The following is a 26,658-nucleotide window of genomic DNA, read 5'->3' as shown; positions in this document are numbered from 1 at the left end:
TGATATAAAAGTTTACTAGTTCATGGGCATTCTTGAAATAAAAGGTTAAAATAATCTGAAATTTTGGGGGGCGCCTGGGTGGCTCAGTCGGTTGGGATTTCGGCTTCGGCTCAGGTCATGATCTCACAGTCTGTGGGTTCGAGCCCCGCATAGGGCTCTGTGCTGATGGCTCGGAGCCTGGAGCCTGCTTCAGATTCTGTCTCCCTCTCTCTCGGCCCCTCTCCTGCTCACACTCTGTCTCTCTCTCTCAAAAAAAATAAACAAATAAAATAAAATAAATTAATTAATTAAATAATTTGAAATGTTTATGTTTTTACATATATTCGTTGTAGACACAGTGGTTACATGCCAGAAATTTCTATTCAGCAGACTGTATTTAACTATTCAGGACTGTAATAAATTGGACAACTAGACAAAGCGATAAAACACAAAAACCACTGGAACTTAAAAAATCCCAGAGACGTACTATCCAGAAGTTTCTTCCCTCAAGAACCATCCAGAGGTCGGCCGGGCCTTCTCGACGAATGCTGGGCTCACTCTTCTCTCAGGGAAACAGCAAATCAAAGCTGAGCCTGGCAGAGGGAGTTTCCCAGGCACCAGAAAGGGGCTGGAGGCTGGGGGTCCGGATCACCGGGCAGTCTCACTGGCGGGGCCTCGGGCTCCCAGGGTGGCCTCTTCTGCCGGGTTCCAGGAGCTGTCCCAGCAGCGCTGTGGATGGAGCCTATTAAAAATACACGTACCAGGGGCGCCTGGGTGGCTCAGTCGGTTGAGCGTCCGACTTCAGCCAGGTCACGATCTCGCGGTCCGGGAGTTCGAGCCCCACGTCGGGCTCTGGGCTGATGGCTCGGAGCCTGGAGCCTGTTTCCGATTCTGTGTCTCCCTCTCTCTCTGCCCCTCCCCCGTTCATGCTCTGTCTCTCTCTGTCCCAAAAATAAATAAACGTTGAAAAAAAAAAAATTAAAAAAAAAATACACGTACCAAAATGCAGGATGCCAAATATTGCCTGGGACGTATTTATATGTAAAAATTACGTTTATCTCAAATTCGAATTTAACTGGGCATCCTGCATTTGCCCTGTGTCCAGATGAGCCTCTGATCCCGGCTCACAGACAAGGAGTCCCCAGCCGCCCCGGTCCCACTGCCTTGCCGGGTCCAACACCCTCGACTCTAGCACTGCCTGGTGTCCAGACCCCGGGTTCTTGTTCTGGCTCAGCTGGGCCTCCAACTGTAATCCTGTAGTCCCATCGCTGCAATTTGGACGGTCCCACGGGCAGGGTCTGGTTCTATAGGCTCTACAAGGAGGGCATATGTTTCCAAATAAGAATTCATTTTCCTGCAGAAACAGTATAATCAAGTTCCCAAGCCAGCCAGTAACAATCTGGTTCTCCCCACACCCCCTTTTTTTTTTTTTGAGAGAGAGTGCTTGCAAGTGGGGGAGAGGGGCAGAAGGAGAGGGAGAGAGAGAATCCCAGGCAAACTCTATGCCCAGCACAGAGCCTGACACAGGGCTCCTTCCCACCGTGGTGAGATCATGACCTCAGCCAAGAGTTGGATGCTCAACCGAGCCTCCCAGGAGCCCCCCATATCAATCTGTTTTAGCCCATAATATATCCGTGTGGACACAGGCTCAACAACACAACTTCAATCGATCCCGTTATACGTAGCTCAAATAAATACGTTTGCAAGCCTGTGTGTGGCCTTCTGCCAGTCGTTTGGGGACAGGACAACAAGGGATTGGGTTGTCCCGTACTCCTGGCGTTTGCTACGCCGTGTAATTAGAGGACCGTGATTTTGTGACTTTTTCTTGACGGAAACCTACGTGCTAGGTTCAAATGCAGAGTCTCGGGGTGGCTGCTGGTCCCCCAGCCAGAGGAGCTCCAGCAATTGGAATCGTGTGCGCACGTTCACGCACCGGTGTGCTTATCAGCGCGCACTGAGTGTGCCCGCACGCAAATTGTGTAGGCGTGTGTGCAGGCAAGTGTGTGCCTACATGTGTATGTGTGTGCGTGTGGGTGAGCGTAGGGCATGGCGGGTCAGTAGCAGCTTCCCTGAAGAGTGAAAACCGATATTGACCGGAGGACACGAATCCCAAGTTACCGACACAGAATTTAAGAGCAGACACCTTCCTCTCCAACGTTCCCGTAAGCACACACTTTCACGCATGTGTGCGAGCGCACGCACGCCTGAGGCTCTGAAACTACCTAGATCTTTTGAACTGGGAGCCAGAGAGCAGCTCTCCTGGCAAGCCGTTTGTGGGTGGGCGGGGGTGGGGGTGGGGGGTCAGAGAGGACTGACACCGCAGCCCTGGGGATCAGGGAAGGGGGAAGGAGCCGAGCTGGTTTTCTGGACTCCCTGCCTCCAGTCCCTGTGCCGGTGGAAGGCAGGTGCCCAACAAAACAGTCACTGGGAACCCGCATGAATGCCCCTAACCAAGACTGCAAACTGCATCCGGGGCCCTTCTGTTGCCGCCGGAGGCACACGGTGGGCCTGGGGTCACCCGGTCCAGGGTTCCAGTCCCTGCTCCCACCCTGACTGTGGGTGAGGCCTTCTCAGGGAGCCTCGGGTTTCCGGATCAAAAAACCACACGGTGGCTACAATACCCGTTTCATAACGGTAGGATGTGAGTAAAAGAGGTTTAAAGTACCCCAAAGCCTTAACGCAGGGCCCGGCACGAGATCTGGTGTGAAAAATGATGTCATTCACCAAACACCACGTGGCGGTGCACTTTGCAGCAAAAACGCGTTCACAAAGTAAAAAGAATCCAGTCTTGGAACCGCGAATCCTTGCAGCGTCAGAAAATGCTTGAAAAGGACCATCTCTTCGTCCCTTTTGTGCCAGAACAGCGCCGGATTTATACCGGTCCCCGCTCCGGGCGCTCCCGGCGGTGGCTGAGTCTCGAGTCGCCAAGGTGGGGCTCTTCCACCGCCTGGTGGACCCCCCCCCCCCCCCCCCCCCCCCCCCCCCCCCCCCCGGGCATGGCAGGTTGAGCCGCGGGTCCCGCAGCCACCTGAGGTCGGCTCACCAGCCTCCTCTACTGGCTGAACGGCAGGTCTGCGCAGTTGTTCACACCCCTGTCAGGAGGGCAGAGGAACCCGCGTTCACTTATTTATGTTACTGATCGGGGGGCTTTTTCAAGAGCCGTCACCCACCGGCCCTGCGCCTCGGAGGGTTGGGAGTGACAGGCAGGCACGAACTTGGTCAGACCTGGTATAACGTTGAATCCAGTGGGCTCATTGGAACAGTCCCCTTTGGGTCTGACTTGGTTGGTCTTTTTAGGATACCGACAGCCTTTTCGGTCCGTCCTAATCCCGAATCCCGTCTAGGATGCTGCTGGGGTAGGGGCGGGGCGCACGTGACCTCCTGGGCTGGTGGGCGGGGCTCGCGGCCACTGGCCATCACCCCTGTGCACTCCAGGGACCCCGGATTTCCCTGGCAGTCCGGTGGGAGGGGGGCGGGTGCCCTGCCTGGCAGTCCCCCCACTTCCTACCCCACCCCAGCCAGGCTGTGGCCACCACGTCGCTGTGGGGCAGCTCAGCCCAGAACAAGCTCCTCCCGGGACGGGGTAGGATCCAGGCTTTACCCTCGGGGTCCCCTAGACACAAGGCGTCCTGGCTCTGCCCAGGGACCAGGGGGTGGGCTTCTGTGCTTCCTCCAACCACCCCCCTCCCGCCCCCCTCTCCTGCCTCTCTGGCCTCCCGTCTTGACCTCCTGACAAGAGGGGGCTTCTCATCCACGCAAGGGGAGAAACACCACAGTTCAGTCTGGCCCTTGGAGGGGTAAGGAAGGAGGGTTCTAATCTTGGAAGGTTCTAACTTTGGAAGGTTAAAAATGGTCAAAGGGATCTTCTTAAAGTCTTTTCTCCCCTCCACAATGCCTAGATTCCAAGCCTTTTCTCTTGCCGCAAAATCCCTATTTTGAACCTCAGAAACGAGCCGTCAACTTTTGTTCTCTTAGCGGCCCCGCCCTCCCCCTCCTCCCTCCTCTCTCCTCCCCCCTCCTCCCCTCTCCCCCACCCTCCTCCAGCTGATAAAAGGCCAGAAAAGCAGCTGCCTGCCAGCTTCCCCCCACACCCACTTCCTCCCCACCCCGGCAGGGGCCACGCATCCCCGGCCTCCCCGCTGGTGGGTGTGTCCCATCACTGACTGAGTGGCTGACAACGGCATGTGAATGGAATGTGGCCCTCTTGCAAGCCTGTCTCGGGCAGAGCCAAGATGGAAGGAGCCTGGGTCCCTGAATGACGGCGTGGACGTCCCCCACCCATCAGGAACACCCCTGTGGCCTTCACATGAGCCCCACCTAAGCGTCCGTCGGGCAAAGCCCCTGAGACGTTGAGGTTTGTCAGTCGCAGCTGTGAGCTTTCTGCTAATGAGAGAGCGGGTCATTTGGGTGTAAATGCAAGCTAGCAAAACACAGTGGTGTTTTTCCAAACCATTACTCCCACTTAGAGGGGGAAAAAAAGGTAGAGCCAGTTATCGTCCACGGCTGGTAGGCAGGTGACTCTCCAAGGACCCGTCTCTGAGCTCCAGACCCCCTACCTCTAGCGGCTTGGATGCCTCCCACTCATTCTGTCCCAAGGCCAACCCGCGACTCTCACCCCACCCGCCAACCTGCAGTTGGTCCAGACGCTTGAGCCGGAAACTTCCCGGCACCTCCCTCCCTCCTTCCCGCACTCCCTCCCCTCAATCTATCAGTCTGCCCGTTGTTTTACCTCCCAAGAGCCCAACCAACCCACACCTCGGTCCCTCTGCCGTCAACCCCATCCTCTCCCACCTGGACCATTCTAGAGGCTCCCCCCTGGTCTCCGGGTCCCCTCTGACCCACTTTCCAATCCGAGCTCTATGATCTTCGCAAAATATGAGCACGGTTGAGGCCATCCACTTCCCTGCATCAAACACTTCTAAGCTTCTCCTTGTTCTTAAAATATGACGGCAGCCCACGGGGCCCGCAGGCTGGGCCCAGTCTGCCTCTCCAGCCCCCATCAACCCTGGCCTCTGCGTTCCAGCCCCGCCGGTTCCTTCAGTCACCATGCCCTCTCCTGTCACAAGAGCTCAGCACCGGCTGACCCCTCTGCCTGGAACACGCTGCCCTCTTTACTCGGCTTTAACGTGCGTCCCAAGTGTCACTTGTCCTCAAGGAAGACCTGAGCCTCCCAGTGAGGTCAAACTCTCCCTATTAAAAACTTTCATAGGGCCACATGCTTCCCCTTATAGTATTTTCTGTGGTTATAATTTCACTACAGGCTGTGTAATTATTTGCTCTATCAATATTTGACTCAGCCTACCTCGCTTCTACCCCAGGCCCTTTGCACCTGCTCTTTCCTCTGCCTGGCATGACCTTCTCCCCAGATGCCAGCATTAATATCCCCTTTGCCTCCTCCTGGTCTCCCCTCAAATGTCACTTTCTAGGTAAGGACTCATGAACAACCCCATATAAAACCCCAGCGTTATCACTAATAGTCAAATTATGGAAAGAGCCCAAATGTCCATCAGCTGATGAGTGGATAAAGAAGATGTGGTATAAAGGGGCACCTGGGTGGCTTAGTCGGTTAAGCGTCTGACTTCGGCTCAGGTCATGATCTCTCGGTTTGTGAGTTCGGGCCCTGCATCAGGCTCTGTGCTGAGAGCTCAGAGCCTGGAACCTGCTTCGGATTCTGGGTCCCCCTCTCTCACTGCCCCTACCCCGCTCATGATCTCTCTTTGCCTCTCAAAAATAAACGTTAAAGATTAAAAAAAAATAAGATGATATATATATATGTGTGTGTATATATATATATAGTGGAATACTACTCGGCGATGAAAAAAATGTTGCCGCTTGCAACGATGTGGATGGAACTGGAGGGTATCATGCTAAGCGAAAAAAGTGAGTCACAGAAAGACAGATATCATATATTTTCACTCATATGTGGAATTTGAGAAACTTAACGGAAGACCATGGAGGAAAGGAAAGGGCGGGCGGCGGGGGGAGACAGTTACAAACAGAGGGGGAGGCAAACCATAAGAGACTCTTTAATACAGAGAGCAAACTGAGGGTTGATGGGGGGGCGGGGAAAATGGGTGAAGAGCACTGAGGAGGGTCCTTGCTGGGATGAGCACTGGGTGTTGTATGTCAGCAGTGGATCGGGAGAGTCTACTCCGAAGCCAAGAGCACACTGTATACCCTGCATGTTAGCTAACTTGACGGCCAGTTATATTCAAAACTTAAAACAAAAGCAAACCGCAACAGGGCCCCCTCCCCAGCCCCACAGTCCCCGCTCCTTCTCTGGGGAGCAACCATCTTCTGGCACATCGCGGACGTGTGATATTTGTCTTGACTGACGTGGCTCCCCCTGTCTACGATGTTGCGCCACAGGGGCAGGAACTTTGGTCTCTTTTGGCCATGGCTATGGCCCCAGTCCCTAGAACAGCGACGCGGAGAAGGCCCTGGTACACGTTAAGGGCCTAGGGGAATGCAGTACAGAAGTTGTGGGCGGGACCGACTTACCCGTTCTGTGCAGCGGGCACAGTGCCCGGAGCACCCGGTGGTTCAAGGATCAGCCAACATGAGTGTGTGTTTTACAAAATCATAATGAGTAACAGTAATAACAATAAAAAGGAGACCTCGTGGGCCTAGGAAGATATCGCAGCACAGCGCGTTAACATCTCCGTCTTCCACCAACCCGTTCCTAAACTGAAATCGTACTCTCCCGCGTGGAGGGCCCGGGGCTTTCCCGGCGGCGGCGGGAGGGGTGCGGGCCGAGGCGGGGCGGTGCCGCTTTAAGGATGCGCTGCGGGTACCGGGGCCGCGGGCGGCGCGGGATGCAGGGTGACGTCACGGCCCCGCCCCGCGGGGTGATGCTGCAGCCGCAGCGGCGGGCCGGGGGCTGCCGGGCGGGGACCCGAGCTGCGCGCGGGCCAGGCGGGAGCCCGGCCTCGGAAGGGGATGCCTCCTGTCTCGAGCCGCAGGTACCCCCATCTCCTCCCGCGCCCCCCCCCCCCCCCAGCACAGCTGCCGGGCTTTGCGCCGGAGCGACGCGGCGTAGGCCACCCCCTCCCCCCCCCCCCCCCCGACCCCCGGGTAGTCACAGTGCCACGACTGGGGCTGGAGGTTGGCACGGAGACCTTTGTTCTTCCTTGATGCCTAATTGATTGACCTGTAAAGGGAGCCCCGGCCTCGCCCCCGCCCTGGGTGCGGAACCCTCGGCCCAGAGGAGGGCGGCCGCTGGGTGACAGGATTGATTCCACCCTGGCACACACTGGGACCTGCCCCAGGCTTGCGCGGTGCCTATTGGTGCCGGAGGCCTGATCCCGGGTCACCTGGGCAGGTGTCATCAGCTTCCGGTTTGCCTCCCGCCTGAGGCTGAACCCTCCTGCTGGCAGGGGGTTGTGGTAGGACCTCTGTCAGCATCCCAGGATTGAGTTTATGATGAGTTTACGGCCCAGGGTTTCTGCTTTCTTGCCACGGTTGAAACAGGAGGCTTACAGCAATTCAGTTCATTCCAACCTCATCAATAAACTTCTCGGGTTATTTCTGGGGTTACCATAATGTTTATGTTTTTCAGCCTTTGTAGGGAAGGAGAATCAGGTGCTAATGAAACCCAAGTTCGGTGTGCACCTGACCAGGGGTTTCTGGATCAGTTGGTTGTCAGGGAGGGGCCGAATTCCAGAGAGCAAAAGTGAGGAATGGCCGCAATTCAGTAACCAGCTCATTAAATACACCCCCTCGGTCCCCGCAGCCCTTTGCTGGCCTGGGGATGGTTCGTTCCTTCAAGTATTAACTTTGAGAACTGGCGGAAGGGAGAGCGGGGAAGGGATGTGGCCCTGTGTGACCCCAGGCGGGAAACCTGTGTCATATAAAGAAGAGGAGAAAGAAATGAGGAAATCATTTGGCTCACAGTAGGGTCACTTTCAGCATTCAAATGGCATGGGCATTGTTTATGTTTATGAATCATTTGCCATTTAATCTTCCCATTCCACAGTTTGAGGGATTCATTACTTGAAACATCCTTTGTATTCTAGAAGCACAGTGGGCCCAGTATATAACTTTTGTGGGTCCAGGGAGATGATATAGGTATAGATATAGACATATAGATATAAGTATAGACATATAGATTTTTTTTGGACTGAATGCTCATATAATGTGATCAAGATGGCAAGATTGGTAAATATTGGTATTCATGTATCAAAATTCTATTTCATTATTTTAAATTTCACTTTCATTTCTTATAACATTCAAAAATTAATTTCAGACATTCTTCTTAGAATGAACTTTCATGGACAGCGTTTAGTAAATGTATTTTTGGAATGAAAATAGTAACGTTGGCCCCAAAATTTGAAAATCAGGGAAGACTTCTTCAAGTCCAGGTTTCATTTCTGGTTTAGATGCCGGGGGGTGGGCGGTAAGGCAGGGGTGTTAGGGTCTCCCTTTCACTAGGACAGGCTGCAGGCTGTGTTTTAAAGCTGGGGGTGGCGGGCAGGTGATGGTGAAGTGGTCACATCACAGGTAGAGACATGGGTTATCCACAGAGTTCATTCTAAGAAAGGTTGAACAGTCTCCGCTTTTCAAAAATATGCTTCTACTATATGCGGTTTGAATCTGAAATTCTTCCAGGGTGGCCCATGGTTCTTCATTCCAAAATGAAAGGCAAGGTTTCTAATGCCCGTGCACTTAAGTTCACTCTATGGGGGTAACATGCTTATAGGAAAGAGCGATGGCGGAGAGGCAGAGAGGGAGTTAGTCACTGCCGTGGATGTGGGGCTATGACCGGGCGGGTGGGGTCAGGTCAAGCTCCCCACACACTTGCGCCAAAGGTCTTCCTTCTGACTTTCAAGGAGATGGTCTGATTAAGTGGTGTTCCAATGGGCTCTTGGTTTCTGTGGTTTTAACGAGAGAGTGACGCTCCGGAGAATGCTAACAGCCACCTGGGTTTTTAAAGGCAAGACTGGCCGAAGGACAGATTTTTCTGGAATATTTACTATGTCCAAGGACCTGAGCTAGAATAGGAAGAGCACAATCAAGAAGTTTAGCTTTAAAAACAAAAAAAGCTTGACTTAATTGTCACAAATGGATTGTGTTTTTAATGAAGTACTACCTGCCTACATAGTTCTTAGGTATATCTGCCTTTGTTTTGGACATAGCGTGGGATTTTTCTGAGGCCATAAGATAAGCCACAGAGGCAAGAGTAGACTGGGTCTCTGGGTACATCCATCCCCGTCATCCCGGTGTGAAATGCATCTCTTAGCAGGGCCACAAGGCCCTGCATCGTCAGCTGATCCCTTCCCAGTGGCCTCATCTCCCACCATGCTGACACGGTGCCCAACTGTTGCACACACTTCTCCTTTACACAGGTGGTTCCCACTGCTTAGAACCCCTTCCCTCCACTTCCCACCCAACTCAGGGGCAGGAACTTTGTCTTTCTTTTGTCTCTCTGATCTCAGTGTCTTGGTACTTAGTACCCAGCCAAATGGGAAGATGGGTAGTAGGTTGGTGAATGAATGGATGGGTAGAAGGGTGAATGAGTAGATGAGTGGGGGATGGGTAGGGGTGGGTAGATGAATGCATGGATGGATGCTTGGAAGGATGGATGGATGCATGGACGGATGGATGCATGCATGGATGGATGTTGGAAAGGTGGGTGCATGGATTAGAAGATCATGGGGTGGATGTGTGGTGTGCATGTGGATGGTTGGGTGGGTAAGTAGGTGGGTGGATGGGTTGGTGGGTTAACACGGTGCTCTAGATCCTGCCAGGGTGTCTCTAAAGAAAATCGCTTCCGCTGTTCGTGTCTTCTGAACAGAAGGAAGATAATCCCTGAGCAGGTGGGGTAGGGGGTGGAGTCTAGGATACAAATCTGGAGTGATGAGGCATCTTGAAGAGCTTCATAAGGAAGTTATGGATTAGTGACGGTGTGATGGAAGGCGGTGAGTTAACGTCAGAAATAAGGGCCTCATTTTTAAAGCTTAAGAGTAATTTTGAAAGGGGTGCCTGGGTGGCTCAGTCAAGTGTCCGACTCTTGATTTTGGCTCAGGTCATGATCTCATTGTTGGTGAGATCGAATCCCGTGTCAGGCTCTGTGATGACAGCCCAGAGTCTGTTTTGGATCCTCTGTCCCTCTCTCTGTGCCCCTCCCTTGCTCATTCTCTCTCTCTCTCTCTCTCTCAAATGAATAAAAACATTTTTTAAAAAGTAATTTTGAAAAAAAAAGCTTATAATATTTATCTTGGTAAATAACAAGTGTCCTTGGCAGGAAGTTGGTCAATGTTGGGGGGTGTTGTCTTGAGTTTGGGACCTGCTTCTCAGGAAGGACTTCAAAGGAAATGTAGGCAGTTGCTTTTCTGCGAGGCAGGTGGGGTGAGCTGTCCCAGAGGCCAGGAGTAATCCTAGAAGGTGCCCCTCTTGTGTTTTTATCTGCCTCTTTCCCTCCAACTTTGGTAGCCTTCCTCTCCCCAGGCTTAGTAAAATTGACGTTGGCCAAAATGCACAGGTCAACATACTGGAATCCATTCTTTCAACATCTAGATTAATCCCAAAGCAGTGAAGGGCAGTTGCATGACCAGGAACAGGTCTCTGTGTGGCAGATTGCTACTAACCCCAGGGAGCGGGAAGAAGGCTGCGCCCTTGCTAACTTCCTACCTGGGGCTTGGGCGTTGTGAAGATTGCTCCAAAAAATGATTTGAGGGTGGGTGGGGGCGGCGGGGGGTGGGGATCCATTTCTCACCCCCCTGCTTCTTTTTGTTCCTCACTTTTTTTTTTTTTTTTTGTAAATTGTATTCCTATTCAGGGCGTTTGGTTTATTTCTTTAAAGAGAGCATTTTCAAACACGCTAAAAGTCTCCGTTCTCCTGACTTGACTACAAATTCACTCACCCATTGGTGCTGTAAGGAAAGGCCTTGAATTAAATTCATGCATCTGCTTTTAGGCAAGGGCCCCAGCCTTCTGGGAAGAGTAGACGTAAGCGTTAGGCAAGGTGACCGCTGCGACTTGCCATCGCACGAAGGAAGGACTGTCCCCCGACCGTGCACTCAGGGTGTGTGTCGGTGGGTCCTGCCCCAAGCCTGTCCCTGCCGCGGGGCTCCCCTGGGACCTGCAGGGAAAGGCAAAAATAGTTCCCAGAATGGGCTGCAGGTCCTAAAATAGCCTGGCTGCTTCCACTCCTCCTCGTGGAGCCAAGGGGGCGGGGTCGGTCCCCTTGAACTTCAGCGCAGGGACCTGAGGGCTGGGGTCCTCCCTCTGGGCAGGGGGACAGCGTCAGCTTTGGTCTCCTGAGTAGGAGCTGCACTGACTCAAAACTGAGGCCCGGTGACATCACCCACAAGCAGTAGGCTCTACTTTGGGGGGCACAGCGTTTGACTCTAAGGGTTCTGCACCGTGAACTCATCCGTTCTCAAATGAGAAGGACGAGCAGGTGCCAGCTTGGGGGGGGGGCGGTGGTGGGAGGGATCCACCTGGAAAAATCAGCTCTCGTGGTGGAGGTCCTGGTGAGTCACCGTCGCCCCCAAACGGGCTTTCCCCGCAGGCACTCGCACCGGCCCCCCCTACGATGATCCCCCCGGCGAGCGGCACCCCTCCGGGAGAGGCTCTGCTCCCCACTTTGGCTCCTCAGGACTTCTGGAGGTCTCAGATCTCCGGCTACACGGGGTCCGTGACCCGGCACATCAGCCACCGAGCCAACAACTTCAAACGACACCCCAAGAGGAGGAAGTACATTCGTCCCTCCCCGCCCCCGCCCCCCAACACCCCATGTCCCATCGAGCTGGTGGACTTTGGGGACCTGCACCCTCAGCGGTCCTTCCGGGAGCTGCTTTTCAATGGCTGTATTCTCTTCGGCATCGAGTTCAGCTATGCCATGGAGACAGCGTATGTGACCCCCGTGCTCCTACAGATGGGCTTGCCCGACCAGCTCTACAGTCTGGTGTGGTTCATCAGCCCCATCCTCGGTGAGCCCCAGCTCAGCCCCGATGGCGGATGGCCTCCGGAAACCTCTGGAAGCTTCCGGAAGCCCGAGTCGAAGCAGCTAGAGGGGCCCCAGGGGCCAAGGGAGGAACGAGAGTTAAGTTCCACTCGTTAGTTTGGGGCTGTGGGAAAACACAGGTATGGTCGTCGTCACACCCCATATTTTAAGGGACTCTGTCGAAACCAGACTCCAGAACAGGAATTTCGCAGACCCCGAGGATTCCCACCATCTTACACGGAGCTGTCATTGGAGGATCCAAGCGATAAAGCTTCCTGTGGTTTGGGGCTGGGAGGTCCTGGAATTCCTTGGATTCCCAAGGAAGGTCATGGCTGCTTAGGGCCTTAGGGGGGGCCTGACTAGAAAATGTGGGGGGGGAAGCTGAGCTTTCCCAAGACTCTGTCTTTTGTTTTCCAAGCTTAGGGCTGTGTACTCCGAGTTTTATCGTCTGTTCTTTTGCTGCCCCGGGACGCAGGGGTGCAGGTGTTTGAGGGGTGTGATGAGTCTCCCTCACTGTCCAGCCCAGGGTGCCGTGGGGACCCCCGCAATGACCACTGGCCTGCTCTGTTTCAGGATTCCTACTGCAGCCACTGTTGGGTGCTTGGAGTGACCGATGTACCTCAAGGTTTGGAAGGAGACGCCCTTTCATTCTTGTCCTGGCTATAGGTCTGTCGTTTTGGAATTGAAATAAAGTGGAAAAAAAAAAAAAAGAAAGAAAAAAGAAAGGAAAGGAAAAAAGGCCCCAACTGCTTCCTCTTAGCAAAACCTAGACCATTGGTGACCGAAGCAGGGATATACAGATCATTTCTCGGGTGTGGGGGCAGGGCGCACCCCTAGCCTGGCCCGAGGTCACTGTGAGAATACATCACTTTGATTTTTTAAGAGTGAGTTAATAACGTGTATGTCGTTCCTGCTCTGCTTGACAAAATAAAAAACCCCGACCCAAGCCGAAAAAAAAAGTATATATATATATATATATATATATGGTGAGTCTGCGGGTGACTTTTCCGATGGGCTCCGCTTGAAGTTTGATTACAGAGGAATTCTCCGGGGCCCTAAAGATGCTCGACTCGAGCCCCGGGCTGCTCCGCGTTTCCTCCGGTCACGTCGGTTCTCTGTCCGCAGGGGCGCTGCTGGGCCTCTCGCTCCTGCTCAACGGCAGGGACCTGGGCGCGGCGCTGGCCGACTCGGCTGACAACCACAAGTGGGGCCTCCTGCTCACGGTGTGCGGGGTCGTGCTGGTGGACTTCAGTGCGGACTCGGCAGACAACCCCAGCCACGCCTACATGATGGACGTGTGCGGCCCCGCCGACCAGGACCGCGGCCTCAACATCCACGCCCTCCTGGCGGGTAGGTGTCCACAGCGCGGGGGCACGGGGGGCTGAACTCGCACATACAGATGACCACTGAGGTGACTGACTATGTCTCAGAGGCGCCTGGGGGCCCAGTGGGTTACGAGGCCGACTCTTGGTTTCGGCTCCGGTCACGATCTCACGGTTCGTGGGTTCGAATCCGCGTCGGGTTCTATGCTGACAGCGCGGAGCCCGCTTGGGATTCTCCCCCTCCTTCTCTCTCTGGCCCTCCCCCACTCCCTCTCTCTCTCTCTCTCAAAAATAAAATAAAATATACTTAAAAAGAAGAAAATATATATCTCAAATGATATATTTTAGTAATAATATATAATGCTGATACATGCGCATACGTATATGAACTATAGATATAGCTATAAATGTGTGTACGTAACTATCTGTGTATATAGCCTTATGTATAGTTTATTCTCATCGTTCGAGTAGTTACATTCTACAGAGTCGCCATGAAGCCTGAATTAGCCAGTACTGAGTCACTGCCCCAAGGAAAAGTACAGGGTTAGCTCCCTGTGAACCTTTGGTCACATTTTCGTCAACCAATCAATACCTAAACTTGTTTTATGTGTTTCTATTTAAAGACACCCTTGGAATGTATATCACAGATTCAGTGCCATGGAGCCCATGGCCGACAGCCCTGTAACATGTCCCTGAACAAGGCTCATCTCACACACTTCTTCATAAGACCCATCACAGCTTTCTCGAACTTACCAACAAGAGACAGCAGTACATCAACGCTACACGTGGGGGCCATTTTAAATGGTGACATCTCTCTCTCTCTCTCTCTCTCACACACACACACACACACACACACACAAAACAGAGCAAAAAACCCTGCAAAATGATGGCACCATCTAGACAACAAAAAGGTCGGTTGTTCACACCTGAGGGTTGAAATAAGAAGGCGGAGTTTCGCCTTGTTCAGCCTCAGCTGGGACCTTGGTGGGTCCAGCCACTCAAAGTTGTTGCTTTGAGGGTTATCACCAATGGGCTCAGCGACGGGGCAGGTGAAAACTTCCAGAGAATTCACCGCAGAGCAGTAAGAGAATTCAGGGTGCTCTTTGGTTATCAAACTATCCCATACAAATCAGTACTCCCAGCTTTCTCAATATAAAACCTGTATCCTGTTACAACATCAAACGGACTAAGACAATCCCACTTAAAATAGAGGTGGAAGGTGTTTGTCAACGTCAAGGGAAAGACGTGACAAGACGGGGTCGTGCGGGACCCGGACGGAGGGGCGGGAGGCCTGAATCGGTGTCCTCCTGTTTGTTGTGCGACACGGGGGCAGACGGCTCAGGCTGTCCGGGCCTCTGTCGCTTCTTCTAGAAAATGCCACTGCCGGACTCTGTTCATACACCCGTGTGGCTGTGGGTCCAGGGAACTTCTGGAGGGGTCTCGGCAGGACCAGTGCGGGGTTTGAGCTTATCTCACTTCTGGTAATGTCCATCCATGTCGTAGCGGGTGTCAGAATTTCCTTCCCGCTTCAGGCTGAATAACATCCCGTTGTGCGTACAGATCGTACGTATCTCGCTTATCCGCTCACCCGTTGATGGACACAGGGGTAGCTTCCACGTTTCAGCTGCTGTGAATACTGCTGCCACGAACACGGGTGTGCAGATAACTCTCCAAGACCCTGCTTTCGATTCTTTGGGGTATGAACCCGGAAGTAGAATTACTGGATCTTACGGTATTTCTCTTTTAAATTTCTTGAGGAACCTCCACACTGTGCCCCGTGGCAGCTGTATCATTTTGCCTCCTACCAGCAAAGCACAAAGGCTCCGATGTCACCACATCTCCCGGCCAGCCCTTGTCATGTTCTGTTTTTTTTCTTTTCTTTTCTTTTCTTTTTTTTTCTGATACGACCCATCCTGATGGGTGCAAAGTGGAATCTCGTTGTGTTTTGATCTGCATTCCCCTAAACGCTCGTGAAGTTGAGCGTCCTTCCATGTGCTTATTGGCCATCTGTATGTCTTCTTTGGAGAAACAGACATTAAATAGACATGCGAGTCCTTTGTCCAGTTTTTTAATAGTTCCTTCTCTGTGTTTCTTTTTTTCTTTTTATTTCTTTTTAATGTTTATTTATTTTTGAGAGAGAGAGACAGACAGAACGCGACTGGGGGAGGCAGAATCAGAAGCAGGCTCCAGGCTCTGAGCTGTCAGCGCAGAGCCCGCTTCGGATCCCCTGTCCCTGTCTCTGTCTGCCCCTCCCCTGCTCTCTCTGAAAAATTAATAATTTTTTTTATTTAAAAAAAATTTTTTTTAACGTTTATTTATGTTTGAGACAGAGAGAGACAGAGCATGAACGGGGGAGGGGCAGAGAGAGAGGGAGACACAGAATCGGAAGCAGGCTCCAGGCTCCGAGCCGTCAGCCCAGAGCCCGACGCGGGGCTCGAACTCATGGACCGCGAGATCGTGACCTGGCTGAAGTCGGACGCTCAACCGACTGAGCCACCCAGGCGCCCCAATAATTTTTTTTTTAAAAAAGAGTTACTATTTAACAGTGGCTGCTTGCCCCCAAAGCGGAGGGCAGCCAGAGAGCCCACACGCTGCGGGGAAGCAGGTTCCTCTTCAGCGGCAGAAGTAAACAGACTCGCCTCCCAACCAGTAGACGGGCTCCAGATAACACACGAGACCCACAGTGTAGCGGCGAAGGGGCCTGGGGTGGGGGGGCGCTGGGACGTGGGGGGGAGCTGGGGGGTAGGGGGAGCAGCACTTTCTGGAGGTGAGTATATGTCGTGCCGGGGGCCGGCTGCAACGCGGCATTGCCTGCATTTTAACGTTGTGCTGCACAAATCAGTTTGCCCTTTACCTGTTCCCGGAGGCCTTGGGATACAGCAAGCGGGAGCAGAGGAAAGGACCGGATTCCCGCAGCCCCGTTGTGTCCCGGTGGCCCGCTGACCCGGAGAGCTAGTCACCAGGGTGGCCGTCCTCGGTCACCATTAGGGGTGACTCTTAATGGTGGCCGTGTATGAGGATGCTGGCATCGGGCGAGCAAGACACAGGGTGGCCACGTGGTCCCCCCTCCCCCGCCACACACACACACACACACACACACACACACTTGAGTAAGCAACCTGAGTAAGAACCACGGTCCTTACTCTTCCAGAATGATGGTCTGGAACCGTGACCGTTGAGGGCCTTCCCTGCCCCGGGGACCTAACCCCGCTTTTCTCTGCAGGCCTCGGAGGAGGATTCGGGTACGTGGTCGGGGGCATCCACTGGGACAAAACCAGCTTCGGGAGAGCCCTGGGCGGGCAGCTGAGGGTCATTTACATCTTCACCGCGGTCACCCTGAGCATCACCACCGTCCTCACACTGGTCAGCATCCCCGAGAGACCCCTGAGGCCCCCCGGCGAGAAGAAGGCCACCATGAAGAGCCCCAGCCTCCCCCTGCCGCCCTCCCCGCCCATGCTGTGCGAGGAGGGGGCCGGCGAGCCCCTCCCCTGCCACCCGGCCACCAGCCTGTACGCCAGCTTCTCCAGCCCCATCTCCCCGCTCAGCCCCCTGACGCCCAAGTACGGCAGCTTCACCAGCAGGGACGGCTCCTTGACCGGCATCAACGAGTTCGCCTCGTCCTTCGCCACCTCCAACATCGACAGCGTGCTCATCGACTGCTTCACGGGCGGCCACGACAACTACCTGGCCATCCCCAGCAGCGCCCCGCCACAGGCCATTAGCCTCAGCTTCCCCCGGGCCCCCGACGGCTTCTACCGCCAGGACCGCGGCCTCGGGGACAGGCGGGAGGTGGCGCTGGCCGCCGGCCCCGACGGGGACGTGCTGAGGGTGGGCTCCCTGGACGCCCCCAAACCGCGATCGGCCGGGATCCTGAAGAGACCCCAGACCCTGGCCATCCCGGATGCGGCCGGAGGAGGCGGCCCCGAAACCAGCCGGAGGAGGAACGTGACCTTCAGTCAGCAGGTAAAAGTCAGGGTGAGGGGGACCACGGGTCAGCGTGTGTTGTCACTGTGTGTTGTCCACCGCCCCCCAGCCCCCAGTTAGATGGAGAGGGGTTGTCGCTCTGGAAAGACATCCGGAGCCCTCCCTGCTGGGGGGGATCAGAAGGTCTGCGGATCTAAATAGACAAGCCCCACGCGTCGGTGAAGAGACCGCCCTCCCCCCCACGAGGGAGTTCAGGGTGTCTGTCACGGGCCCATCGATGGCTTAATACATGGGCCACCATTAAAGGGACACTCCTTTGAGATGCGGCCACGTTTGCCCGAAGGCCACCCAGGCCAGGACGAGGCTGCAGCGAGCCTGTTGCAAGCATCTGCATTTGCAGCCCCTCCTGCTCCCCCCCCCACACCCACCCCCCACCTTGGTGGCGCGAACCTGCTGCCCGCGTCTCCCACAAAGGTGGACACCGAACGGAAAACCTGGCACGCGTTTCCGGGCCCTCCCCGCGTCCCTCTCCCGGCGTCCGGCCTCCGCCGGCCGCCCCAGAAGCTCTCAGGACTCTGCATTCTAAAAGGCAGCGCACGGCAGGGTCTGTGCAGGCCGAGAACCTTCCGGAAGGCTGTTTGTGTTGTACTTAGTACACGTCGGATCGGCTGCAGGGCCACCGGCTGATAAGGCGGGATTTTAACCGCCGTCGGACTCCGTTGTCTTGAGGAGGCTGCTTGAAATAACAGGAAGGTATTTCGTCAGTTGCAGGACCCGTAATAGTTCCGCGGCCCGACTGTGCCAAGGGTGAGCGAGAATGTCAGTAAGAACTCGGAGTTGCCCGGGCAGGAGCCCCGTACAACCGTGTTCAGCCCGCATAGGCGCGCGGGAGGCGGGCCGTCCTGAAGGCCGGGTGGCTCGGAAGCGTGGCCTGCTGACGTGTCTGCCCGACGGCAGGGCTGCGTGTCCCCGTGAAGTGCACCCACACGGGGCTGTCCCCCGGCCAGGCGGCCCCTCTGTGCGCCTGGGAGGACCGACGGGCTCCCTGACTCAGGGGGAGGCGGACCAGAGACACGTGTCGAGGCGGCCGTTCCTTTTCTCTTCGTTGTTCCATCCTCGAGTGCGCCTGTGGGTCTGGTCTGCTTTTCTCCGGGGCGCTAGGGCTTAGTCTTCGTGGGTCTCCATCGTCTCGTAAGGGCGACCGTCCTCTCGCCCCGAGGCAGGGTGCCGGGCAGGTGCGTGGCCTCCTTGAGGGGAGGTCTCGAGGCTCCCCCGTGGGCAGCACCGAGCACATCTCCAGGGTCCAGATCTGGGAAAGGTTTGAAGAACCCGAAGTCACTAGAGGGTCAGGACATCCCCTTCTTGTCAGAAGAGAGAGATTTCTCTAATCGCTCAGGTCAAGGGCGTTCTCTTCGTTCATTGATGACATCGGAGCAATCGGTCAGAACTTTTGTCGATCCCCGACCAGCCTATGCTGTTCCAAAACAAAAAAATTCAAACTGCCTTCTAGATACAGCTCTTTAGTTATGGTTGAAAATCTCACTTGAGTCCCTTCTATTTCCGTGCTCGGTGTAGTACAATTTGTGAGTCAGCTCTTCGAGGAGAGGAAGAATCCTGAGCTAAATATAAACACACCCAGCCTCAAGCGGGCACGAGTGTGATGTGAGTGGTCTTCCTCCGGCAGAAACGGGTGACAAGCTCAGTGGGCATGGCTGCCCGGGGAGCCGGTGCCATGGGCTGTTGGCCTCCTTGGCATCGCCACTTGGAATGTCCGGGAGCTGACCGCAGCACGAGGTCCCGCCCGGAGGCGGGGGGGGGGGGCATGGTGGTGCGTCTCTTCCCGCCCCTCGCTGCTCACACAACCGTTAGGTCACCCGGCTGGTGTCTACACCAGCGGCCCAGGTAGGGCGACCGTGGCGTTGACACCTTCTCGTCCCAGGAGGACTTCGCAAACCGGATCAGCGAGCGCATTTGACGTTTGCCGGGGGGAGCGGTGCTCCCGGGCCCCAGAGAGAAATCTAGACCACCCCCACCCCGCCCCCCGAGGGCCGAGGTAAGCGTGTCCGCTCCCTGCACCTGCTCACTTGGCCTCCGTGTGGATAGAGAGTTTTAAACAGATTCCCCGGTCACCGGGCACGAAGTCTTCTAGCCCCCGCTGTTGCGGAAGAGAAGGGACTTCTGTACCATCTGGATTTGAACTGACCCATATTTCTTGTATTTCAAGTGTGTTTCACGTCCGACGGGGTGTTCCCTCGCGCTCCGTGGCACGGATCTCCCGCCCTGGGGCCTAGGCGGGGGCACGCCCGACACGGGGCTCTGTTCCCAGCTGTGCCACGTCCCAGAAGAGATGACCTGCTGTGGGCCCTGTCGTTCAGGGCGGCGCTCGGAGCTCGGCTGGCCCCGCCCGGGAAGGCGGACCTTCGCGGCCCCCGCGCGTGTGTCTCTCGTTCACTTTCTCGTCTCGGCGACATCCGCGCCTCGGCGTGGCGGCCGCGACTTGCTGCTCCGTTGAGGAGGTTTGTGTGGCTTCCTCCACAGGTGGCAAATATTTTACTGAACGGCGTCAAGTACGAGAGCGAGCTGGCGGGCTCCAGCGAGCCGTCGGGGCAGCCTCTGTCCATGAGGCACCTGTGCGTCACCATCTGCAACATGCCCAAGGCGCTTCGCAATCTCTGCGTCAACCACTTCCTGGGTGAGCTCTTGGCAAACCTCCCGGTGCCTCCGTGTCCCCGCCTCGCTCTGCGGCGGGGACGCGGCCCTCTGACCCGGGCCGCTCCCTCCCCCGCCGGCCTCCCAGAGAGCCACGTCCCGGGCTGGGGGTCATCTCCCATGAGTTCAGGACTCCTGAGACACCACCAAGGGCAGGACGTGGCGTGGGGCTGCCCGAGGGGGCTTTTCTCCAGGAAGGGCCAGGTAGGCCCGAATCGAGGCACACCCCTTCCCCCGAGCGGGACGCAGGGTCTCCACGGAGCCCGGATTCTCGTTACCAAAAGCTCCTGGGACAATTCACAGTGAAGTGGTACCACTGGAGGGACTTGTGTCTTAAGCCCGTTTGAGCCTCACTGCTGTCCTGCTCTCAGAGCCGGGATGGACATGCGTGCCGACACTCACACATGCCTGCCTGTGCCCGGCACCGGCCTTGAACCCACCGGCCTTGGCATTCCGATCGCCACGGAAAAAGCCCTGGCTCTCACCTCATTCCATGTGGTACCTCCTTGCTGTAGGGCCGTTGAACCTCTGAGGCTGATTAAGCATTTGAGATGCTCCAGGCTCTCAAACATCGTGGGCCATAAATCAGGATGACTTTCTAGAAGGCAATTTGGCATCAGGCAAGAATCTTTTTTTTTAATGTTTATTTTTGAGAAAGAGAGAGAGAGACAGACAGAACCCGAGTGGGGGAGGGGCAGAGAGAGAGGGAGACACAGAATCGGAAGCAGGCTCCAGGCTCCGAGCTGTCAGCACAGAGCCCAACAAGGGGCTCGAACCCACGAACCGTGAGATCATAACCTGAGCCGAAGTCGGACGCTTCACCGACTGAGCCACCCAGGCGCCCCGGCAACAGCCAAGAATGTTGAGAATGCCCATAACCTTTATCCCAGTGGCCCTGCTTGGTATTCTTTGCAAGAACATCATCAGAAATTTTATCAAGAATGTATGTTCCAGGGGCACCTGGGTGACTCGGTTGGTTAAGCGTCTGACTCTTGATCTCAGCCCAGGTCTTGATCTCAGGGTTGTGGGTTGGAGCCCTGCGTTGGGCTCCGTGCTGGGCATGAAGTCTCCTTGAGAAAAAAATAATCTATGTTCCGGGTATTAATTACAGCATGATTTATAACGGCCAGAAGCTGGGAAGCAGGGGCAGGGAGTGCGGGAAGTATAAACGAACAATAGGAGAGGAGAGGGGTTAAATGTATTAATGGCGTGTCCGCCTTGTGCGGTATTTTGCTGCCATTAAAATGGGGCTATTGAAGAATTTTAATAGCATAGGAAGTTGTGCATGATAATTATTGGGGTTCAAGAGGTCCAATAAATGCCACCCCCCTTGTGCTACTGAAGGTGAAACTGAAGGAGCCCTCAGTCTCCTCGGCGATAGTGGGCCCGTATTGACATTTGCGCTTCCTGACGCGTTTCTCTCAGTGAAATGCTCCCCCTCGCGTGCCTGTGGCTGTGGTTCCACAGGCATTTTCTTGTCTCCCTTGCAGAGAGGCGAGTGGGGAACAGGATGAGGCATTTATTTTTTTTTTTTAATTTTTTTTTTCAGCGTTTATTTATTTTTGGGACAGAGAGAGAGACAGAGCATGAATGGGGGAGGGGCAGAGAGAGAGGGAGACACAGAATCGGAAACAGGCTCCAGGCTCCGAGCCATCAGCCCAGAGCCTGACGCGGGGCTCGAACTCACGGACCGCGAGATCGTGACCTGGCTGAAGTCGGACGCTTAACCGACTGCGCCACCCAGGCGCCCCCATTTAGAGGGAGTGAGCGACTCGCTTTCCTTGTGGCAATAATGTTTAGAGAAAGAACAGACTAGCATCTTTCAAGCAACAGAGCTGTGTTTTTTTTAATAATTAAAATTTTTTTAATGTTTATTTTTGAGAGAGAGACAGAGAGACAGAGTGTGAGCAGGGGAGGGGCAGAGAGAGAGGGAGACACAGAATCCCGAGCAGGTTCTAGGCTCCCAGCTGTCAGCACAGAGCCCGACGCGGGGCTCGATCCCATGAACCGCGAGATCATGACCTGAGCCGAAGCCAGACGCTCAACCGACTGAGCCACCCGGGCTCCCCAGAGCTTGTGTTTTTATAAGGATGCGTATTTGCTTTCAAAAAGGCTAGAAGGGAACTTATAAAATCTTAACAGAGGTCAAGTGACCTCTGGGTGGCAAGGCTATAGGTAATTTCTTCTTTAAGTTTCCAAGCGACGAAGGCCCTGTGTTCCTTTGACGATCAGTAAAACCCCGTTGGGGAAAGACGGGGCCACGCCAGCGTCCGGGACGGTGGTCACGAGCCCCTCCCTCCTCCCAGGGTGGCTGTCGTTCGAGGGAATGCTGCTCTTCTACACGGACTTCATGGGTGAGGTGGTGTTTCAGGGAGACCCCAAAGCCCCGCACACGTCGGAACAATATCAGAAATACAACAGCGGCGTCACCATGGGCTGCTGGGGGATGTGCATTTACGCCTTCAGCGCCGCCTTCTACTCAGGTACCCGCCACCCGGGGGGGGGGGGGGAAGCGGGGTGGGGGGCCCCCCATGGGAGTTATGGCTTTAGCGGGGTTGTACGCCGAGTGGAGGGAGGGTGGTGCCTTTGCAGCCACAGGCGTGGCTTCCGGGTGTGGGGGACACAGTCGTGGAACAGCCGTCGGGGTCGGCTGGGCGGCGGGGCAGGGCCCGGGTGTCCACCGAGACCCGAGGAAGCCAGCGGGCGGACAGGCCAGGCCCGCAAGCGAGGGCAGAGTGGGGGCCAGGCCCCAACATCGACGTCGCCCCCAGACGGGCGTGCTGTCTGCCGCCCCCACCCTTCCCACGTGGAGTCTCGGGGCGACCGGTCCAGAGGGAGGGGAGAGGCAGGAGAGAACGGAGGGCAGGTGGGGAGAGCCGAGGCCAGAGGCCGAGATGACCCCGAGGCTCGCGTTGGTGGACACAGGGGACGTAGGAAGCCAGGTTGGGTCCCTGCAGGGTGCCGGGTACCGTCCCAGCGGGGGGCCTGGGCAAATTCCATCTCAGCGTCGGCCCACGTGGGCCCACGTGTTCCGTCAAGGCCCAGATGGTGGGCGAGGTCAGCCTCGCGGGCCACGTGGCCCCTGGGGAGCCCCTGGGCTCCGCCCCTGTGGCTCGGAGCCGCCTCAGACGAGATGTTTCTGTCTCACCAGTGTTCACGGCGGAGATCCGGTAAAACTTCCTTTGCGCTCACGGGAATTGGAATTTCATGTGATTTTTACGTGTCACAAAATATCTGTCTCCTTTTGATTGTTTTTAAAACCATTTGCAAATACAAAAACCATTCTTAGCTCTAGGCGGTGCCAGGCGGGCCGCCGGCCGGGCTCGTCCCCAGAATGGTTTTACTTCCCCGTCCCCCACCCCGGGCCCCCGTGGGGCTTCGGCCCAAGACCTCTGTCCCTGCAGCAGCGCTGGGGGGCTCGAGACCACCCTGTTGATACCCTCGGCCCCCCACGCGGGCTTTCTGGCCTGGGGCAAGCTGCCTGCCAGCCGGAGGGCCAGCCGGGGGCAGGTGGCCCAGAGAAGCGGAGTCCCCGGGACCACCGGCCGGTGCCCCTGCTCACCCTCCTTTCTGGCCCGCAGCTATTCTCGAGAAGCTAGAAGAATACCTCAGCATCCGCACACTGTACTTCATTGCCTACCTGGCCTTTGGCCTGGGGACCGGGCTCGCCACCCTGTCCAGGAACCTGTACGTGGTCCTGTCGCTCTGCATAACCTACGGGATTTTATTTTCCACTCTGTGCACCCTGCCCTACTCGCTTCTGTGCGATTACTACCAGAACAAAAAGGTAAGTGCTTCCATTTTTCTGCTTCGGGTCCTGAAAAGGCCGGCCTGGGCCTGGCCTCCACACCCTCCCCACCCCCCAGCTTCTTGGAGAAACCCCCTGAACACCCCGAGAAATGAGCCTGAGAGCAGCTACACCATGAAAGCGAGGGGCCTGTTCACACATTGAGAATGTCAAGTGGCCGGCAGCAGAGGGCACAGACCTGAGCGCGTAGCCGCCCCGTTCGTGGCGGTACTTGGGCGGCGGGGAGAGAGGAAGGGGAGGCCCGCCCCTTTGCGTCCTCCAGTGTCAGGCTTCGGGGTCACCCGTTCGCCCGGGGCCTCAGGTGAGGCAAGCAGGGGCTCGCCTTGGACACACAAAACTCAGTGATCAAGGTCAATGATAGGAGAATGCGGTATTTTGAAAGACGGGAATTGGTGCCGAAACCCCGCACTGAACGCGGTAGCAGGACTTTAAGCAGAGACCAGGTAAGTGGCGGCACCGTGCCGAGCCACGGTGGAGTCTGAGGCAGAAGGATAAAGAAGGAAGCCGAGCCCTGCCTTTGTATAAAATGTTGATGTTGTGTTCAGCATGGATTTTCCTTTAACAGCCTTACTGAGCTAGAACACACCGCACACTACAGTCCGCCCCTTTCAGGCATACCATGTACCCACGGAGCTGTGCAACTGTCACCACAATCGATTCAGAACATTTTCGTCGCCCCCGAGAGAAACCCTACACCCATTAGCCATCCCCCTTCTTTCCACTGCACACCCCCCCCCCCCGCCCCCACGACCACGAGTCGACTTTGTGCCCCTGTGCACTTGCCTGTCCGGGACGTTTCATGTAAACGAAATCACGCACACGGGGCCTCTGTGTCTGGCTTCTGTCACTCAGCATCAGGTTCTCAAGGTGCGTGGCCTGTCAGTGTGTCCGTCACTCCTTCTTATGGCCGACAATGCTCCCATCCAAGATTTTTTTGCGGTAACTTCGAGATTTTAAAATGCTGCATTAAAAGATCACCTTGATACCTGGGTTTCTTCGCACCCCCTTTTCATTCAGGGCCTCTGCCGCCTCCCCCAGGCCCTGCCCAGGAGGCATCCTGAGTTGTTGTGAGGAGTTTGGAGTCTCTGATGAACTCAGTGGGGGCTGGCTCTGAGCACAGTATTTTTTGTGAGAAGTCCAATAGGCCCAGAGACCCAGGCACTACAAGGGGCCAGACCCGGGGCCTCTGGGTGGTAGCCGCGGTGGCCCCTCCCAGCCCCTTCTCCGCCAGCAGCTGGACTCCCAGCTAGGCGGACAGGCAGTGGCCCGTCTGCACTCTCCCCCAGGGCAGGGCTGAGGCTGTGACGGCTGGAGAGTGAGCCCCGTGCACGACCCGAACATCCAGCCGGCACCTGCAGAGCCGCCACAGCCGGCACCAACGGCACCCAAGGGACCAAGAGGGGAGGGAGACCCCCTGACTGGGAAGGCAGATGGGCCGGCGCCAGGCTGCCCCACCCGGTGGCAAGGGACGCCCAGAGCCTCGGGCCACCCTCGCGCTGCTCAAAGCCTTGGGACTCTGGCTCTAGGGTCTCCTAGATGCTCACAGTCCTGTCAGTCTCTGCTCCGTTGCAGGTTCGGGGCTAACCCGTGACCTCCCCACCACGGTGGCCTTGCCAACCGTGTGTAGCCACGGGGAGCCAGTTTCCCCAGGACACACGAGGGGCCCCTCCACAGCCCCTCGAGGACACAGCCTTGCCCGGGAAGGGGGCTTAGCAATATCCCAGAGGCAACCACGGCCGCGTCTGGAGGCGGGCCCGGCACGCTGGCCCCGCCCCCCCCCCCCCCCGGCGGTGCACGCACGGTGGTCTGTGGGGGTGGCATCATCTGCCCTCAGTGGGTGAGGGTGGCCTGTGCTGGGGGAGCAGCGGGGGGACCCACCCTGTCCCCTCCCACCGTCACCCTTGCAGACCCGCTCAAGGAGCGCGCTTCCCCCCCCCCTCCCGCACCGGGGCGGGGGAGGGGGGGCACGGGTGGGAGGCAGGGAGACGTGCCCACCGTGGAGGCCACGGGGCCTCCGAGCGCCGGGCCAAAGGACCAGGCACGGCGACCGTGAGAGGGTGTTTCCGAGCGTGGCGTAGGCATCGTGGCGGCCAGAGGCTGGGGAGAGGGCCGGGCCGGGACGTGGAGTGCCCGTCTCTCCGGGGAGAGGCCGGGGAAGGCCAGATCCCCAAGCCAGAGGGAGCCTCTGTGCCGCCCGGGCCTGTGGGAACACGGCCCTTCCACTCCTGTTAGTCACGGATTCTTTTCGTTGCCGTCATCTCTCTGAACACAAATATTATTAAACTCTTGGCTGAACTCCCTGCGCACGTCGGCGCTGGAAAATGTGAGCCCGCTGGGTCCCCTGGGCCTGCAGGAAACGTGGGGCTGAGGTCCCCTTGCTGTCCAGGTGGCCCGCTGACGTGTTTCTCCTTCTGGATCAGTTTGCAGGGTCCGGTGCGGACGGCACCAGGCGGGGCATGGGCGTGGACATCTCCCTGCTGAGCTGCCAGTACTTCCTGGCCCAGATCCTGGTGTCCCTGGTGCTGGGGCCGCTGACCTCGGCCGTGGGCAGCACCAACGGGGTCATGTATTTCTCTAGCCTGGTGTCCTTCCTGGGCTGCTTGTACTCCTCCCTGTTTGTCATTTACGAAATCCCTCCCAGCGACGCCACCGAGGAGGAGCACCGGCCCCTCCTGCTGAACGTCTGACACCCCCCGAGCCCCCGGCTTTGGCCTCAAGCCTGCGCCCGGGGGTCTGGAGCAGTCCGGCCAGCGAGGAACCGAAAGGCCTTGGTGGACGGACGCGGGACAGGTTTCCTGCGGAATGTAAATATGTGACAAAACAATAAATGGCAGCAGGAACGCCTACAGTTTCTAGTTGTGGCTCTCCCAGGGGTGGAGAGGTCGCCCGGGGCGGGGGGGGGGGGGGGACGGGCTACTCTCCATGGGGACTCTGGGGGAGGGAGCTGTGAGAGTCGCTCACGGACAGTA

General features: G+C 56.4%; 1 protein-coding gene across 4 annotated transcripts; it reads left to right on the top strand.

The window, feature by feature from the left end:
* The first annotated feature begins 11,500 nt into the window (after positions 1-11,500).
* Positions 11,501-26,376, top strand: SLC45A1 (solute carrier family 45 member 1). Of its 4 annotated transcripts, none has more exons than XM_047085922.1 (8): positions 11,501-11,912; positions 12,500-12,592; positions 13,052-13,276; positions 16,472-17,211; positions 19,711-19,864; positions 22,188-22,364; positions 23,463-23,668; positions 26,110-26,376. In XM_047085922.1, exons 1-8 carry the CDS (start codon positions 11,516-11,518, stop codon positions 26,374-26,376), a joined length of 2,259 nt encoding a protein of 752 aa, XP_046941878.1. In that variant the 5' UTR covers positions 11,501-11,515. The 4 variants fall into 4 exon arrangements, with proteins under 4 accessions (XP_046941878.1, XP_046941879.1, XP_046941881.1 ...); XM_047085923.1 differs by having other exon boundaries at positions 11,516-11,912; positions 19,711-19,897; XM_047085925.1 differs by lacking the exon at positions 12,500-12,592 and having other exon boundaries at positions 11,516-11,912.
* The last annotated feature ends 282 nt before the right edge of the window (positions 26,377-26,658 follow it).

This window comes from Lynx rufus, unplaced genomic scaffold (genome assembly GCF_022079265.1).
Source record: "Lynx rufus isolate CCGP_SWC_20201006 ecotype Redwood Valley unplaced genomic scaffold, mLynRuf1.p SCAF_2, whole genome shotgun sequence".
Lineage (NCBI taxonomy): Eukaryota > Metazoa > Chordata > Mammalia > Carnivora > Felidae > Lynx > Lynx rufus.
Note: the sequence above shows the minus strand (reverse complement) of the source record. Positions and strands in the feature narration are given on the sequence as shown.